General features: G+C 44.9%; 2 protein-coding genes across 3 annotated transcripts in view; both read left to right on the top strand.

Annotated features, from left to right (window-relative positions):
• Nucleotides 1–3937, top strand: part of LOC119381640 (Down syndrome cell adhesion molecule-like protein Dscam2) — a 125950-nt gene extending 122013 nt beyond the window's left edge. The window contains 3 exon segments of the mRNA XM_049412850.1: nucleotides 1359–1547; nucleotides 2665–2958; nucleotides 3460–3937. Of these exon segments, the coding sequence (XP_049268807.1) occupies nucleotides 1359–1547; nucleotides 2665–2958; nucleotides 3460–3716 (740 nt within the window). The 3' untranslated portion in view covers nucleotides 3717–3937.
• Nucleotides 3938–4133: 196 nt separating this feature from the next.
• LOC125757161 (uncharacterized) lies at nucleotides 4134–8191 on the top strand. 2 transcript variants are annotated; one of them, XM_049412421.1, is made up of 5 exons: nucleotides 4134–4416; nucleotides 5174–5240; nucleotides 5614–5764; nucleotides 7088–7215; nucleotides 8036–8191. In XM_049412421.1, exons 1-5 carry the CDS (start codon nucleotides 4138–4140, stop codon nucleotides 8089–8091), a joined length of 681 nt encoding a protein of 226 aa, XP_049268378.1. In that variant the 5' UTR covers nucleotides 4134–4137; the 3' UTR covers nucleotides 8092–8191. The 2 variants fall into 2 exon arrangements, with proteins under 2 accessions (XP_049268378.1, XP_049268377.1); XM_049412420.1 differs by having other exon boundaries at nucleotides 8033–8191.
• The last annotated feature ends 6769 nt before the right edge of the window (nucleotides 8192–14960 follow it).

Here is a 14960-nt window from a genome sequence, read left to right as displayed (position 1 = left end):
AACCTAATAGAATCTATTATTCCGCGCGCGGTCGCTGACAATCGTGTGGTACAGCGTCAATGCAACAGCTCACTAGATGGAGCCTTTTTTTTTTCTTTTCTTTCAGTTGTAAGCCACTGAAGAAATATTGCGCAGTCTCTCGTTATATCTTGAGAGTATTCCCATTAAAAGAACCACCCACATAAAGAACACGCAAAATATTTCTATTTGTACATATTTAAGGGATTACGCGGAGCAAATAGAAGAGCTCTGAAGTGTTGTTTTAGCCCATTGAATCGGTTTACTCGAGATATCATAAACATTATGCCTAGGCGAGTGAAAGTCTGGAAGCGCGAAAACTGCGGGGGGCATCTGGCTAACAAGCCTATGCACTATACACTCGCCTACGAGTCGCGTCGTCAAAACCTTCTCATCGTATACGACGCGCTGGGTGCCAGAGTGTGTGTCGCTGCTGCCTTGTTTTCGCAGCGTCGAAAATATCGAGCGGTTGCTCCGCGTTAGACTCCTTCAGTAGGGCGTGCTGCACCTGCGCTCAGACATTCCTGGATGCCGCACGGCTAAAACACGCACGCCTATTCTTCCGATGTACTAGTTTGTGGAAGTTCGCCGCGTAGCCAGATATTCGAGGACGACGTTATTAAGCATAGATCCAAAGACAATAGCACTTGCATGAAGAGAAAAAATAATAAAGAAGGCAAATGCTGACTTCAAAAAGTTAATACAGAATTACCAAGGTTTGTCTGGGAGCGTATAACAAAGCATAGCTCTAGGGATAGCAGTGATCTGGCTGACCGACTGCGTGTAGAATAAACAATCGCTCTTTATGCTGCTGCTGCCTCTACATATGTTAATTCTTGCAAACTACCTAATTATCTCTCCATTTCATGTAATTCCCCACAATGCTATCTAAATGCGTTTTGTGAAGATTTATATCCATGCCTGGTGCAGCCTTGTTTCCATGTTTAATAGGTTCAAGATTTCAATTCTAAACGTGCGCAAAAAACAAGACCTAAGGTCATACAGCCCGTATGAGGTATTGAGTTATGGATGAAGAGAAAATGAACATACAACTCCTGCGATTTCTTTGTCGCCGAACGGCGATTAACGGGAAAATATAGTAACGGGTTCGTTAGATATTTAGAAAATGGTGCTAACCCACATTCTAAAAGTCACAAGGGTCATTTTAGCTTTTGAGGTTATATACTTCACTGCTACTAGATGTTAGTTATCTGCCCTGCGATTAATGTATGCACCGAGCGAGCGCGTGCTAATTCAAATCTCGTATAACTACGTTCACTACCTGTCGCATATCTTATTACGTAAGCATCACCTACGTTTTGTTTCGCGTGGCTGCGCAGGCTACGTTGCCCGCTACCGCACACAGGAAGGACTCGAGTGGAGCGAAGTTTCTATAACTCCCGACAAGGGCAGCTACCTCTTTGAAGGCTTGCAGTGTGGCAGCACCTATTCACTGTCTGTGCTCAGCTTCAACCGCAACGGACGCAGCGAACCCGAAGAGTTGCTGCAAGTCAAAACGGAGGGAACAGGTAAGTCACAAATAAGTAGAGTGTTTCACGCGGCTCATTCGAGCGACTGTCTGGCTGCACGCTCATAGAAAATGATGCGTGTAGTATTCTGTACGGGTATGATGGATCATATCGCTGTCACCCTCGTTGAGGAGCTATGTCAGCCCCTGGCAATTTCAACCCTGCACTAGCCATTGCGAAATATCTGTCAAGGATGCAAAAGCGTTTCGTACGTGCACATCCATGTACGCGCACAAATTTACGTGCAGCCTGTATCAAACGATTACGTGGCACGTGATCTCAGACAAGCACACATTTTTTGAGCGAAACGTTTGCCATCTTAAACGCCGAAATTGTATGAATTATATTTTTTACGCAAATATTAAAAATCAACATACTTATTGGTCGGGCTCCACGTGCGCAAGTATTCAATGCCTGCTGACAGGAATTATACCTAGATTCCTTTCTAAATGTCGCTGACATGTTGGATAAAAATGTATAGGTGGTTAACCTTGCAAGAGTTTTAAATTGAAGTATTTTTATTGTGGCTTCTCGCTGAGGCTATATCTTCAAATCTTTTTTTATTACTATTAATTCTGATGTTTTATTGAGCGCTATGGCAGCAATGTCATCGAAAGAGAGTGATCAAGCTCTTTATTAAAAGCAGATTGTTCAACGAACGTATTCTTACGGTCGAAGTGTTCAAAGAGAATGCAGCGACTCTATTTATCTCCTCTATTGCAAGATGGCATATGCGGTACACTTACATTACTGCCTTCTCTGGCGTTGTCTGTTAAATCATTTACATAATCACGTTACATCATCAGCTTACGCTACGAGCGCTCTTATTTGACAGTCTGACGTACGGTACATGGTGCCATAGTCACTGCGCGGCTGCGGCGTGCACTGGTGCTCTATGTTGCCAATAATTAAACGGATTGCACGTCGTTGAAGTTGAGGCATTGCTACAGGCCTGTTCGAGATTCTGAAAACGCTTGATATGGTCACAGTTTACAAAGGCTGTCGAAATATGTTATCTCGTTGATTTATTAGTGACAGAAAGAGTGGTAACAAACGCCTTTCAAAGCACCTGTACAGCGTGCCCGGCTACGGTATGACTCGCTTGCGTTCCCTGTAGCACCCCAGGCTCCCTCACCAAAGGCGGCCGTACTACCCAACGTGACCAGTCTTGGCTTGGTGCTGGCCGCCTGGCGTGATGGTGGTTGCCCCATTAGCCACTTCCTCGTTCAGTACCGGCCACGTGACGAACTAGACTGGACGCTGCTGTCGTCGCGAGTGCTCCCCGACCGAGACGTTGTGATCCTCGGTGACTTGGCGCCTGGAACTTGGTACCAGGTCCTCGTGGTCGCCTACAACAGCGCAGGCTCCACCAAAGCCGAGTACACCGTCGCCACGCTGACGCTTGCAGGAAGTGAGTGGAACGCGCCACATCACTTCCTCTTGATATCGATTTTTTGTTGTTGTTGTTGCTAGGAATACATGTTACTCTGCTGCAAGTGTCACAGTGTGCCTCGTTGAATGCGAATGCAGAGTGACGGGTGTTCCTTACAAATTGTCGCATTGTACGTGACGCTTCGGTCACCCAAATAAGGTAGATTTATAAGTAATATACATCATCGTATTAGGTCAGCAAGCCCTAATATGCCTACTCTACACAAGGAGTACAACTGAGTTTACAGATCAGTTTATCTTGTCTCGTACTCTTTTCTGCGTTTAGAGAAGTTAGTCAGCGATGCCAGTTACTAAAGATCTTTCAGCCCCTGAGGTAGCCCGGACAATGAGAACAAGACTATTCGTTAAATGTGAATTCGAAACGACCGAAATAGACGTAGTAGCCTGTTCAAAATAGCGCAAATCATCCGCGCTCTTCTTGTTAACCACACGTTGTACCTTTTCTGCGCATGTTTTGCAGATCCCTTGGAGCCGGACAAAATATCTGAGGCTGGACGGGACAGCGGCAGTCCGCGGTATCGCAGCTTGTCCATCATCGTGCCGATCTGCTGCTCCATCATTGTCCTTATGGCCGTCACTGTGGCCATCATGGTGCTTGTTTGCAGAAGGAGGTCTTCTGGGACCCCTCCATCAGCCATCAGCACTTATGAAGGCATGCATATTTACTGTTCTGTTCATCGTTTCGTATACGCGCATAAAAACGCTAGAAAACAGTGATGTACCAGATGGTTCATATCTAAAATAATTAACTGGTTAGCATGCAGCGTAGTAGTTGTAAAGTGTAGTTATTCACTGTACTTTAAAGTAGGACCCAAACGCATGCGAATGCGAACCCATCAGAATACATAAAATGAAAACTATCTTAATAATAAATGTGTTGACAACGGCGGTGACCGAAACGACAGAACAAAATTTAACAAGCGCAAACAATAGAATATATTTATTGTGAATGTAATTCGGATCAAATAAGGCATTCCTGGTTTGAGACGCGAAAGAACCGGGATAATTGCATACATGCACTGGCAAACTGTCTAATCATCTTGTATGCGCTAACCTATGGCTTTTAATACGGATGTTTTATATCAAAAGAATGTGCGGCGATCGTTCCTTTGTATTCCCTTTGTCAACAGGTGTGCGCATGTGTGAGGACCTGAAGATGGACTCGCTCATCATGTCCGAACTAGAAAAGCCTCACGGAGGTTGCGGTGGTGGTGACGCAGGCAGCCGCGAGTACTACCCGTCGCCGTACGCATCCTCTAAGCTGCCCGACATCTCTCGACGTGGCAGCGAAGGCGACGACGGTGACGAGCCTTGCCCCCGCGCCATGGCCGCTGCTGGAGTCTCCATGTCACCGTACGCCTCGGCTAGGATGGTCGAGCACACGTACGACGTGCCTCAGCACCCGCGGGACGGCTCGGTAAGGGTTCTTGTAAACTAGGAGGGGATTGAATGACTTATCATTTTAGCATATATACCAGGGCACTACACAAGGACATAGTGAAATGCGACGAAGAAAGGACAGTGAGTTTACGTATTGTCCTCTAGCGCCTGTCTTCATCGTATTTTAGTCTGTCCTTGTTTCCTGTGATATATGCTGAAATGGAATACCAACACGCCTAACCCCACGTTGTTCGTAGTGATCTTATCAGTGAACATATTATCTTTACGTGATACCGGGTTGGCGGAGACTTGAAATGCAGCAATGAATGCGATGGCGACATACTGGGACGCTTTGACTTGGCCGGTGGACGATGATAAAAATATTCATCCAGACTATTTACCTCAATACGTAAAACTTAAGAAATATGGATTGGCATTAGATATCCTTGACTCTTAGATAAGTTGGTTGTTGTAATGCTACCAGGCCTAATAAAATACAAGAGCATTGTCTCGCAGCACCAGTATGACGCCAGTACATTATACTAAATGGCACTTCAGAAGTTAGGTTTGTTCTCACGGCGGCAATTGAATAATTACCTCTTTGAAGGACATGCTGAAGATTGTAACAAGAGATGAGCGCTTTATGCGCGCTCAATGACAAAGCATTTCTCGCTATTAAAATTAGCAGCGCGCCTCAGAGGGAGAATCAAACATGGTGTGACATGACAAAAAAAGAATGCCAGTGCATGACCAATTCATGTATTCATCCATTCGGTCTTTTTTTTTTTTTTCAGAAATCACATGCATTCAAAAGCGAACTTAAGCACTCGTTATGTAACGACAAGCTCCAAAACCACATAGGTGAGTACCATGCTTCCTGTGTGATTGGCATTGAAAGTGGCATATCCGCGAATGCTAATGCAATAACAGAAGCCTTTATACAAAGACTGAAGTTTTATTTTTGATGCTGTTATTTAAGAATTAACATAGGTGTGGATAGTAAGCTAGCTTTCTCGAACTTACGTGTAGATAAGAAGCGTTTTGCCTTCCTAGTGGGATGATATGTGGATCATAAGTACAAATACGAAAGCTATAACTTCAAAGGTATTTTGGCTGCATTCCTTACTTCACAAAAGAGATACCACTATGATGCGTGAATAATTTCAACCCGTCATAGCATATGCCGTTTCAATAGCGAATAGTTGTGTAACACACATTCCTCACTTTCTTGCAGAAATGTGCAAAAAGGAGCAGTACTATCAGCGGCTCGCTGGTAAAGGGCGCCCGTCGGCGTACGGTTATAGCGGCTGTCAAGAACCCATCAATCACTCGTCGGGCACCGCTTATCGCTGGTCCGAGCCCGGCGAGTCCGACCGGCCGGACAGGTAAATACCCGCCCTCCTGTAGACCCCGCTAGGTAGGTCTGCCAACCCTCATGTTCTCTTTCTCCTCCTCTTTCACTCCATCGATGTCCCCTGGCACGTTTTTTCCTGCTTTCACCAAACACTCAGCTGTGCTGCATGCATTTCCTGAGCGACTGTTGTCTCCAGCGTGGACTTGACGTACGCACTGTCGTGTGTTGATTGTATCTTGGTAATGTGATAAAATATACGACTAGAAACGTAAAAGTACTAAAGATTATGACGAAAGGATTGACAAAAAGATTTGTGAAATACTTCGCGAGTGCTGTATTCGTAGCTCTATTGGGTATAATGCAGTCTTGAGGAGTACAATAGATACCTCTTTGTTGTTAGTGCTTTTTTTATCGTTATAAAAAAGCTCACTCAAGAGATGGACATACGCGGCTCGCTATGGTGAAACTTTGTTTCTGATCGATTTCTTAACGCGAATTATTATATTTTGCCGATGACATGAAGCTACATCTAGATACATTATAATGATCGACAATTGGCGAATTGACCGTTGCAGCGCATCGCGGTAGTTCTGTAAGGCCGTTCCTTAACTCACATTAAAAATAATGGGTAATAACATACTGCAATTTTCAGCCGGCCTGTAGTGCAAAACAATGCGACCGTCAACTCCAAGATCTTGTGCGATATTCCTAAAAGTCCTTCGTTGTCTGAGTTCATAGCTGCTGTTAGCGTGCACAGCGTTCGGCGAGACGTGATAGCGACATATATTGGCGCTGCGGCTTTCTACCCGTTTTTTTTTATTTCAATAGCATGCAAATACATTGATAAACAGGGATGAAAACGGAAAAGACACGCTTCAGAAATGCGGGACTTCTTTGATGGGATGGGTACATTGCGGCCTCATCCATTAGCATTTAGATCTCTCTGAAGCACAACTCATGCGGTCAATCCCCGTGAACCGGCCTGTGTTTGTAAGACGACTATGCATATGCACAGTGTACACCAACCGGCCAAAACAGTAACTCAGGTGTCCCATTTGTTCAAGTGCAATGAGCAGCTTATTCAGTAATGTTTACTTTTCTTTATTCCTAATTCGTTTTGCACTGTTTTTCGTGCTGCGCCAATTCACACACGCCGTGCGCGTGCACGAATCATGCATCCTGTGTTAGTGATGCAGAAGTGCGTCAGCAGTTGCTGAACGCGGATTCGAAAGCACGCGCGTTTCTACGTGGTATTGCTGTACAGTTCAATCTATTTGCAGAGTGTACTCTTCCCTGATGCTACTTTTTCTCTCGCTTAAATTATTGCTGTATTTATTTTTCCCTTTTTCGTCAGGTGGTGTTTAAGTGAACGGGACTTGCACTTGAGCGCATTTCACACGCCTTGTACTGGAGGAAATTTGCCTGAGTTTAATGAAATGTCGGACACCGAGTGTGACAGGGACCTGGAGCGACTTGAGCAGGGTGGGTACATGACGCGCAACTTGTACTTGGCACTACTTCTGGATTGTGGACGACACTTGCTGATTGGGAAATAAAGAGGCATTATTCATCTTTTTTATCTCCTTAGGAACGTTATGCGTACGTAACAACAACAAAAGAAGAGCAAGACCTTAACGTTAATAACTACGTCATGCTTTTTCGAGTAAAGATAATTGTGTCCTTCACGCACTGGCTGTTCGCCTTCTCCTGGTAGCACGAGATGGCGATTTAAGTAACGATGATGTTTATTATTAATAGGTTTTTTTTTTGGCACAAGGGCCACTTTTGACCAAAGACTGCCAGACACAAAGTGGGAATGAGTTGTCAATGAGATGGCTCGTTGGTGTAAAAGGCTGTATAGAGGCCTAAAATAGATCGTCTAAGCATGTAAAAGTTAAGAATGTACTAAAATTATGCCAATGCTAAGTGAGGGTACCTATAACATTAAAATACAAGAGGTGATAATTAAGGTAAGTCTACTTCGTAAGTCTAGGTAGGTTATTTACAAGCAGCGCTAATGCCTCATTCGAGCCCTTGAAACCAAGGGTCGGGAATCATGTGCAGTAAGGCAGTAAGTACGTGCAGTAAGCGCGTGCAGTAAGAAAAGAAAAGATTTCATAAGTTGCATTATTGTATATATTTATTTGTCCCACTTTCTCGGTTTGACGTGTTCAGAAAGGAAATATTGTCAAAATTGTACGCTGTATTTTTGTAAGACCATGGATACGAATGAAGCATCAGTTATTCTGTCTGCTGATTGTTACGTTCTTACCGCTGTCTGTTTCTTTTCTTTCCACAGCAGAGATGAAATATCGTTCGTCGCTCCAACGGCACAGCTTGTACGCATCTGTCCAATAGAAAAGCAGCGAAATGAACAGGAAGACCACCGACGGGGCCTCAATGTTTTTTTCATATCAACGTGACTTCTCCATTGCCTTGACACCAGAGAGATAATCAAGCTAAAGAAATGCTGCCCACCCGCAGAAGAAATACACATATTTATACTGCGACATATTGCCGTTCGATAACTGCATACTTGTACAAATACTGCGCTTTTGTTTTGTCGTCAGAGTACAAGCCACTGAGTGCAAAATTTCGCCCATATCTTCCCGAAGTGTACGCGCAAATGTCAAGCACTGCTTTGGAAAGCGAGTGCGCTAGTACATCATACGACGTAATACTTTGCATGTTTGATAAAATAGCATAGCTGTAGATGGCAGAACAATAAATGATAATCGTAGGGCCGCCGTATTTATATGGAGACAGATTTCCAGCGCACTCTTACAGTTGCACTGTCTACATATTTTTCATTATTTTTGTTTGTCTGTATTCGGTTTCTACATACGGACGCCACCTAGACAATAGCCACCCCCTCACTCCCCACGTGGGAACGAATGGGTTCGAGGTAAGCAATTTCGTAAGCAAAACGACGAGAAATACAAACACGCGCATTTGTACTGCCTCATTTCTTCTTCCTTATTTGTGCGTCATATGCAATTAGGCAGTAACTGTTACTTAACATCTCGCATTTATTCAGCATTCATGCAACCAGGACAGCGCAATGGTATTGCCAGAAGACGGTGTGCAAGCGCAGTGGCCTGTACTCTTTCGGCACAGACGGAGCGTATCAACAATGTGTGCACTATGTGGTGAGTGTACAAGCACATGTAAATAGAGACCGTGGTTCCTGGATTGCAGGAGCACACAGCGCATACAGGAAATGTCTGGCAAAGGCGACTAATGTTTTGTACAGTAACGAACATTCTATAGAAATAAATGAGGAACGATTACGCACCTATGGCAAGAAGTTGAATAAAAGAAATCATTCTTGCTGAGTTACAGAGTGGCTGAGGCATATCGTAGTTGTTGCAAAGATATTTCCGTTGTGCGGAAAGAGCAAAATCCCATATTTCGTTTTCTGGGCTTTGAAAGTACCATGTGTTAAGGTGGGATGTGTCATGGTTTTTTTTTTCATTCTTCTAGAGTTTCAGTTCATTGAGAAACACCTAACCCCAGCGCTCAGTGCGAGCGAAGTGCTGTGTAAAACTGCCAGAGAATGCAGCAGGTAGTAGATATATTTGTATATAATGAGATTATGCGGAATAGATTTAAAATAAAAAAAGCACATGCGACTTCGCCTCATGTCTCTGTCTTTTCTGATGCGCCTTTACTATCTTGTTTCCAATGGTTATAGTTGTTAAGCCTGTACTGTGTATGTCTTTTGGCGCGCTTCGAGTATTCAGTATGTTATGAAGCTTGCTTTAGAGCCATTTCTCGTAAGGCTGGAATCGGGAGTTATATGGTTCAACATTTTATGCATAACGCTGTGAGAAAAGGTTTTTCAGAAAGGCTCCTAGGCCAGTACTGAAATGTAGAAGGAAAACGTACGGCGGTCCACCACTCTGAAATATGTGGAAGGGCGTCGCACGTGTACCCAGCGATTCCCGTTCGTAGAATTACTGCTGCTCCGTTTACCATAGCGTCAATGACGCCAATGTTTGAGAAGAGCATATAAGGTTTCCTCGACACGAGTAGAATCTTGATAGGCGGATTCACAAACTCGGTGTGCGACATGCGCGCTACTTTTTGCTAAGATGTATCGACTTCCTGCTTCTTACGGCAGTTGAGATACGCGTCATCTGCAGCGAGTTCCGTCGGGTTGTTTCCCCCCTCTGCGTCGGCGCTGGGTCGCGTAGCGGCGCAGCGCCGACGCCGAGGCGGCGCAGGGGGAGTGGCATTCGCTCTCTCGGCGAGGCGGTGGCGCCCTCTCTTGCAGCCTGCTAGAGTCTGCCCCATGTTTCCGAAACGTTTCAGCGATTTGAAGATAATTGATGCGACAACTTCTCGGCTGCTTTTGTTAATTATGTTATTTTAGACCTTGTTCATTGATTTTAAGCCGAGTTGTTGTGGCCTGTATTGAGCGTTTTGCTGTGAGCGTGATCACATGAGATAGATGGACGATAACCCGGTCCCCTAAAGTGCTCTGCATTTAAAATTAACATGAGAGGCGCTCTAGCATCCATTCCGATCAATTTTTTCGTTACTTTTGATCGCTAAATGATCGGTTGGACATTTATTGCGCGTTAACATCGCCACACAAGCAGCTGTCCATGCAACACGCCGTGCTCACTGCTGCTTGATTTCAAGCAGCATTAATGGCGCTTGAAATCAAATGTCGTTCTTATTCTTAGACAGCCACACCGACCGCTGCGTACAACGTGTTCGATGCCTGCTTTTAGCCGCTCTATGTCATCGATCATTCCCCTTCTGTATATCAGCACTGTAAGTTCAATACATGATTATGTTGTGTATTTGGCACGTGAAACCCTGTAATTTATCATGCGGAGAACTGCCATGACCGCTCCACGTTTAAACGTATTTGTAGGTCAAACCCGACGCACGACTAGATGGAATCAATATCATTCGGCTGTGTTATTGGAGCGAGGCGTACAGCAGGCCCGTAGCCAGGGGGGGGGGGTGAGGGGGGCTAGGGGCCCGGCCCCCAACCCCCCAAAATTTTTGATTAAGTAGGTGTTTTAGTCAAAAATAAATAATAAAAATAGGTGTTTTTCTCAAAAGACAAGGTTTTCAGCAAGTGCCCCCTCCCCCCACCCCCCCGAAAAACAATCCTGGCTACGGGCCTGGCGCACATAATTCTTTAAAAAAGTACGTCTGTTAAAGCTTACGTAGTTCAGGCGGTACATCACGTGTAAGGAAAAGAAATAAATCAGATAAGGCAAACGTGTTCCAAATAGCGAAGTCACCTCATGAGGATAAAAAATGCAATTGAAACATGGCGAGAGCAAAACAAAATGGAATTATACAGAAAATGTTGCCAAAAATTTGTGTCTTATGCAAGCATGTTGTCATGTACGCCGTAAGCAAAAACCCGAAACAAAAGCCGGGGCCGTTCGGTGGTCTGTAGCAAAACCGAAATCAGATGTTAATGTTTGACGATTCTAAACGTGTAAGATTTAAGCGCAGAACGTACTTGAATAACCCCCCAAAAAAGAGATATCGCTCTAGTGGTTCCTGCGCAAAAACGCTAAATAAAGCCAATGGATTGGGTCCGTGTGGATTATCCTACATACACGCTAGCAGCCGACTCCTCTTCCTTGTCTTTATTCGTCGCTGTGCACGCAACTATTTTTGTCGGCGAAATGAGGTGATGACTTATACCTGCTCTCAGAATTTTGCAGTGGCGTACGTTCCTGAAGGATACCTAGCGACGAAGTGGGGCTCAAATATATGAAGATAGGAACAATTCTTGAAGGAAGGAAGCATAAGCCAATCGCCGTTGTTTTGTATACTTCATTTGTGGAGTCGTAAACTGCCGTGGCAGTATTGTGAGTGCACGCAGTTGTGGCGCGTTAACTACATTCGGTTACATGTGTGCTAGAAAGAGAACACATGATTATGTAAGCTGCTGCTAGCATGATCAAAACAGGAAGAAAGAACACCGAAGTAGAAATATGAACATTAAATTGTAATGTAAAGAAAAAATGTTTTTCCGTAGGCATGTTTACACTGAGTGCTGCCGCGAAGAGAACCACAGCATCCACCAGAATAGAACGCAGGCAGCGCAGTTTCATGTATTTTTCAGAGAAAATGTTTTATTCAGCAGACCGAGCTTCGGGAAAAGCCAGGCCTGAGGAGGTACTTGTCTTAAAGGTCGAAGCTCAGAGCTTCGTGGAGCATTTCTGCTATTGCCGCCGTAAAGGTGGGTACTAACCGTATTTCGCAACGTGGCGTCGACCAGGATGGCGAACTTCTACATAAGGATGCCTGGGGAAATTTAGATGAGAAGTCTAGGGCAATGAGAATCTTTTTACGCAAGCTGAAAACGGTAAATAGGGTTCCTGCCGTTTTGTTTTGATTTTTTTTATGGCGCACGCTCGTCCATAAGCAATATTCTGTACTAGATCGTGTTGGTCTTCTTTTTTAAATGCGAAGCATTTCTTAGCGAACACCAGGCATTTTGAGCGTTCTATCTATCTATCTATCTATCTATCTATCTATCTATCTATCTATCTATCTATCATCATCATCATCATCTATCTATCTATCTATCTATCTATCTATCTATCTATCTATCTATCTATCTATCTATCTATCTATCTATCTATCTATCTATCTATCTATCTATCTATCTATCTATCTATCTATCTATCTATCTATCTATCTATCTATCTATCGAATACGATATTAACCTAAGTTCTTCTAACATGACCAGCATGAAAGATACGTTCGGTGTAGGCGTATCGTCACGCAAGCCTGCAATATCATATATTATAGCATAAACAATCAAGCCGAGCCTGAAACAAATAGCGCGTTATATGCGACTAAAAATAGCGACGGTGCTTCATGTCTGGGCTGGCTAATGTGGGCCTGAGCATGAATATCAAATAGAAGTACTGACGTCCTTCTCATAAGGACGATTGCTGTGGCAAACCGGAATGCTCATTTCGCGCGTCTCTTGAACAAACATTTGATTTCGTTAATACAGGTCATCGCAGTTTACCTTGTCTTAGCAGCCAATAATGGTACTATGTGAGGCTCATTTCTTTTTTTTTTAGATGCGGAGCATCTCTTGCTCGGGGGTATGTCCCTCGGCGTCGGCCGGGTAGTCCGCACTCACACTACGCATGCGCAACTCTCCTCCTTCCCTCTCTCCAACAGCTGCGCGTTGTTCTCTCCACTTCTCTACCAGCACCTGCTTGCGCTTCTCCTGCGTTCTCGCTTCTGGTCTCACGGTGCATACGCTACTCTCCTCATCTAGTCTCTTCTCCTTCAAGTGGAGAGCGCTGCGCGCGTTCAGTCCAGCGCTTCCCTCGATTGGCTCCTCTGAAATGCGGGCTCGACATGCCGAAATTCTCTCCTGCGCAGCGCCGCGATGAGGGCCAGCGCATGCGCGTCCCCTCCTCTCTCTCCTCCCCTACGCTGCCGCTCTCTCGCGCGCCTGTCGACGTTCCCCGCACGCCCTGTGAGAATTAACGGCCAGGCTAGAGGGAAGACACGACGCGCGTAGTGTCCCTCTTACGCGTTCCAAGACGCGAGGTCGGTAGCATGCCCAGCGAACGCCAGCGGAACGCGATCGTGCAAGTGCTCCGGCTTCGCATCACCTCATGGTCCCCTTTAGCGGGAGATGGTGTAATTTTTTATTGCGATAGCAATTATATGGACAGTCTCAGCTGAATTTTGCCGTCGCCGCGGTCATGCACCGTATATGTATAAGTATGTATATATATATATATATATATATATATATATATATATATATATATATATATATATATATATATATATATATATATAAAAGCCCCAAAGAAAAATAATTCAGAAAAATGCTTCCGAAGCGCGAAATCAAACCAGGGACCTCTTGTTGCGCAGCAAGTGGCGCTAACCACTACGCCACGAAACGCAGATCCTCCACGTGGCTAACGACGAGCGTTACATACACACCCTTTACCGCTGGACGGACTCAGAGACGGCAGGCGCTTATAAGTGTTTCTTCATTACCAGCGAGATGGCGCTAGGAGCGCGACGGGCGCATATAAAGTCGTCGGCGAGCTCGCTCCCTTCTTATACTTGCGCAGGGAGAACCTTGCCCTTCCGCTGCCTGCTCGCGCGGTTTTCTCGTGGTGAGGGGAAGAGTAATGTTTCAAGCTTTCACCGTGATGTCCGCGCTCATGTTACGGAGCGTACGAAAGTCACTCGAGCTCAAGGGACGCCGCTAAACGAACAAACAGAAGATGAGCGCGAACTATCAAGTTTCACAGCTCGACACCTGAAGCACGCTAGTTTCCTTCGCTGCTTCGGGCGCCTTTGCAACAGGAGCGCTGTTCAAACTGAGAGTATCCATTGGAGAGCCTCACTTCGTATAGCCTTAGTTTCTTGCTATCGCATTCATTGCTTGGCCCTTGCGGCGAAACTGTGACTTTTTTTTTCTACAGACTAAAAGGAAAAGTTCAACCACACAGATGGTAGTAGACAATCAATGAACGGACGTTCTAAGATTATCGATAGACCATGCTTTGACAAACAACTTATATCCGCATTCTACCATGAATCTCGTATCTATAATTGAGTGTGCTTAGGCGACGTGTTTCGAGTATTGATTATATTTTGTCAATCCTATGTAGATGTAGTCAGTGCAAGTCGTACATCTATAGGATTCTCTTGCAACCAAGAAACACGATGGTCGAGGTAGTATCCCAGCAATATGGCATAAAGATGTTATCGACAAAACTGAAGTGCTCTGGCGAGACATTGTACTGGCATTTTACTGCGTCCGTCACTTCATTCTGACAAACACGGTGCGCATCTCAGTAAACATAACCACGTTAGTTCTGATATCGCAAAGCTAAGCACGCTCTGTCCAAGAGTGGTGACACGGAGATATTGTAAAGAAAGAGTAGAACGGGGAACTACGGGCTTCCGGTACTCTTGGCTCCCTCTTCGTAAACAAGCGGAGATTGAAGGGAGCCGAGATAACCTTATTCATACGCCATTTTATTTTCGTTTCTTCTTCGTGGCGCCTTTCACTGATCATGCGCCTCTGGCGCTTACACGGCAGTATTTGACATCGTCTGGCTCACTCGTCTAGTTTACCGATTTCCTTTTTAGCTTGCTTTGCTTTGCTTCCGGCACAGTCGTCGAGCCTTGTGTGGCCCTAGGGAGATGTGAGACGGTCACACCGGGGATGGCATGGAAATCAGGATGGAAGT

Source organism: Rhipicephalus sanguineus, chromosome 2 (genome assembly GCF_013339695.2).
Source record: "Rhipicephalus sanguineus isolate Rsan-2018 chromosome 2, BIME_Rsan_1.4, whole genome shotgun sequence".
Lineage (NCBI taxonomy): Eukaryota > Metazoa > Arthropoda > Arachnida > Ixodida > Ixodidae > Rhipicephalus > Rhipicephalus sanguineus.
Note: the sequence above shows the minus strand (reverse complement) of the source record. Positions and strands in the feature narration are given on the sequence as shown.

What these genes read in the sequence shown, in the direction of transcription:
- LOC125757161 (XM_049412420.1), top strand. Translation starts at nt 4,138, where the DNA reads ATGTGTGAGGACCTGAAGATGGACTCGCTCATCATGTCCGAACTAGAA. An exon ending in AGCACCCGCGGGACGGCTCG is followed by an intron (nt 4,417 to 5,173) that starts GTAAGGGTTCTT and finishes TTTTTTTTTCAG; the next exon opens with AAATCACATGCATTCAAAAG. An exon ending in CAAGCTCCAAAACCACATAG is followed by an intron (nt 5,241 to 5,613) that starts GTGAGTACCATG and finishes ACTTTCTTGCAG; the next exon opens with AAATGTGCAAAAAGGAGCAG.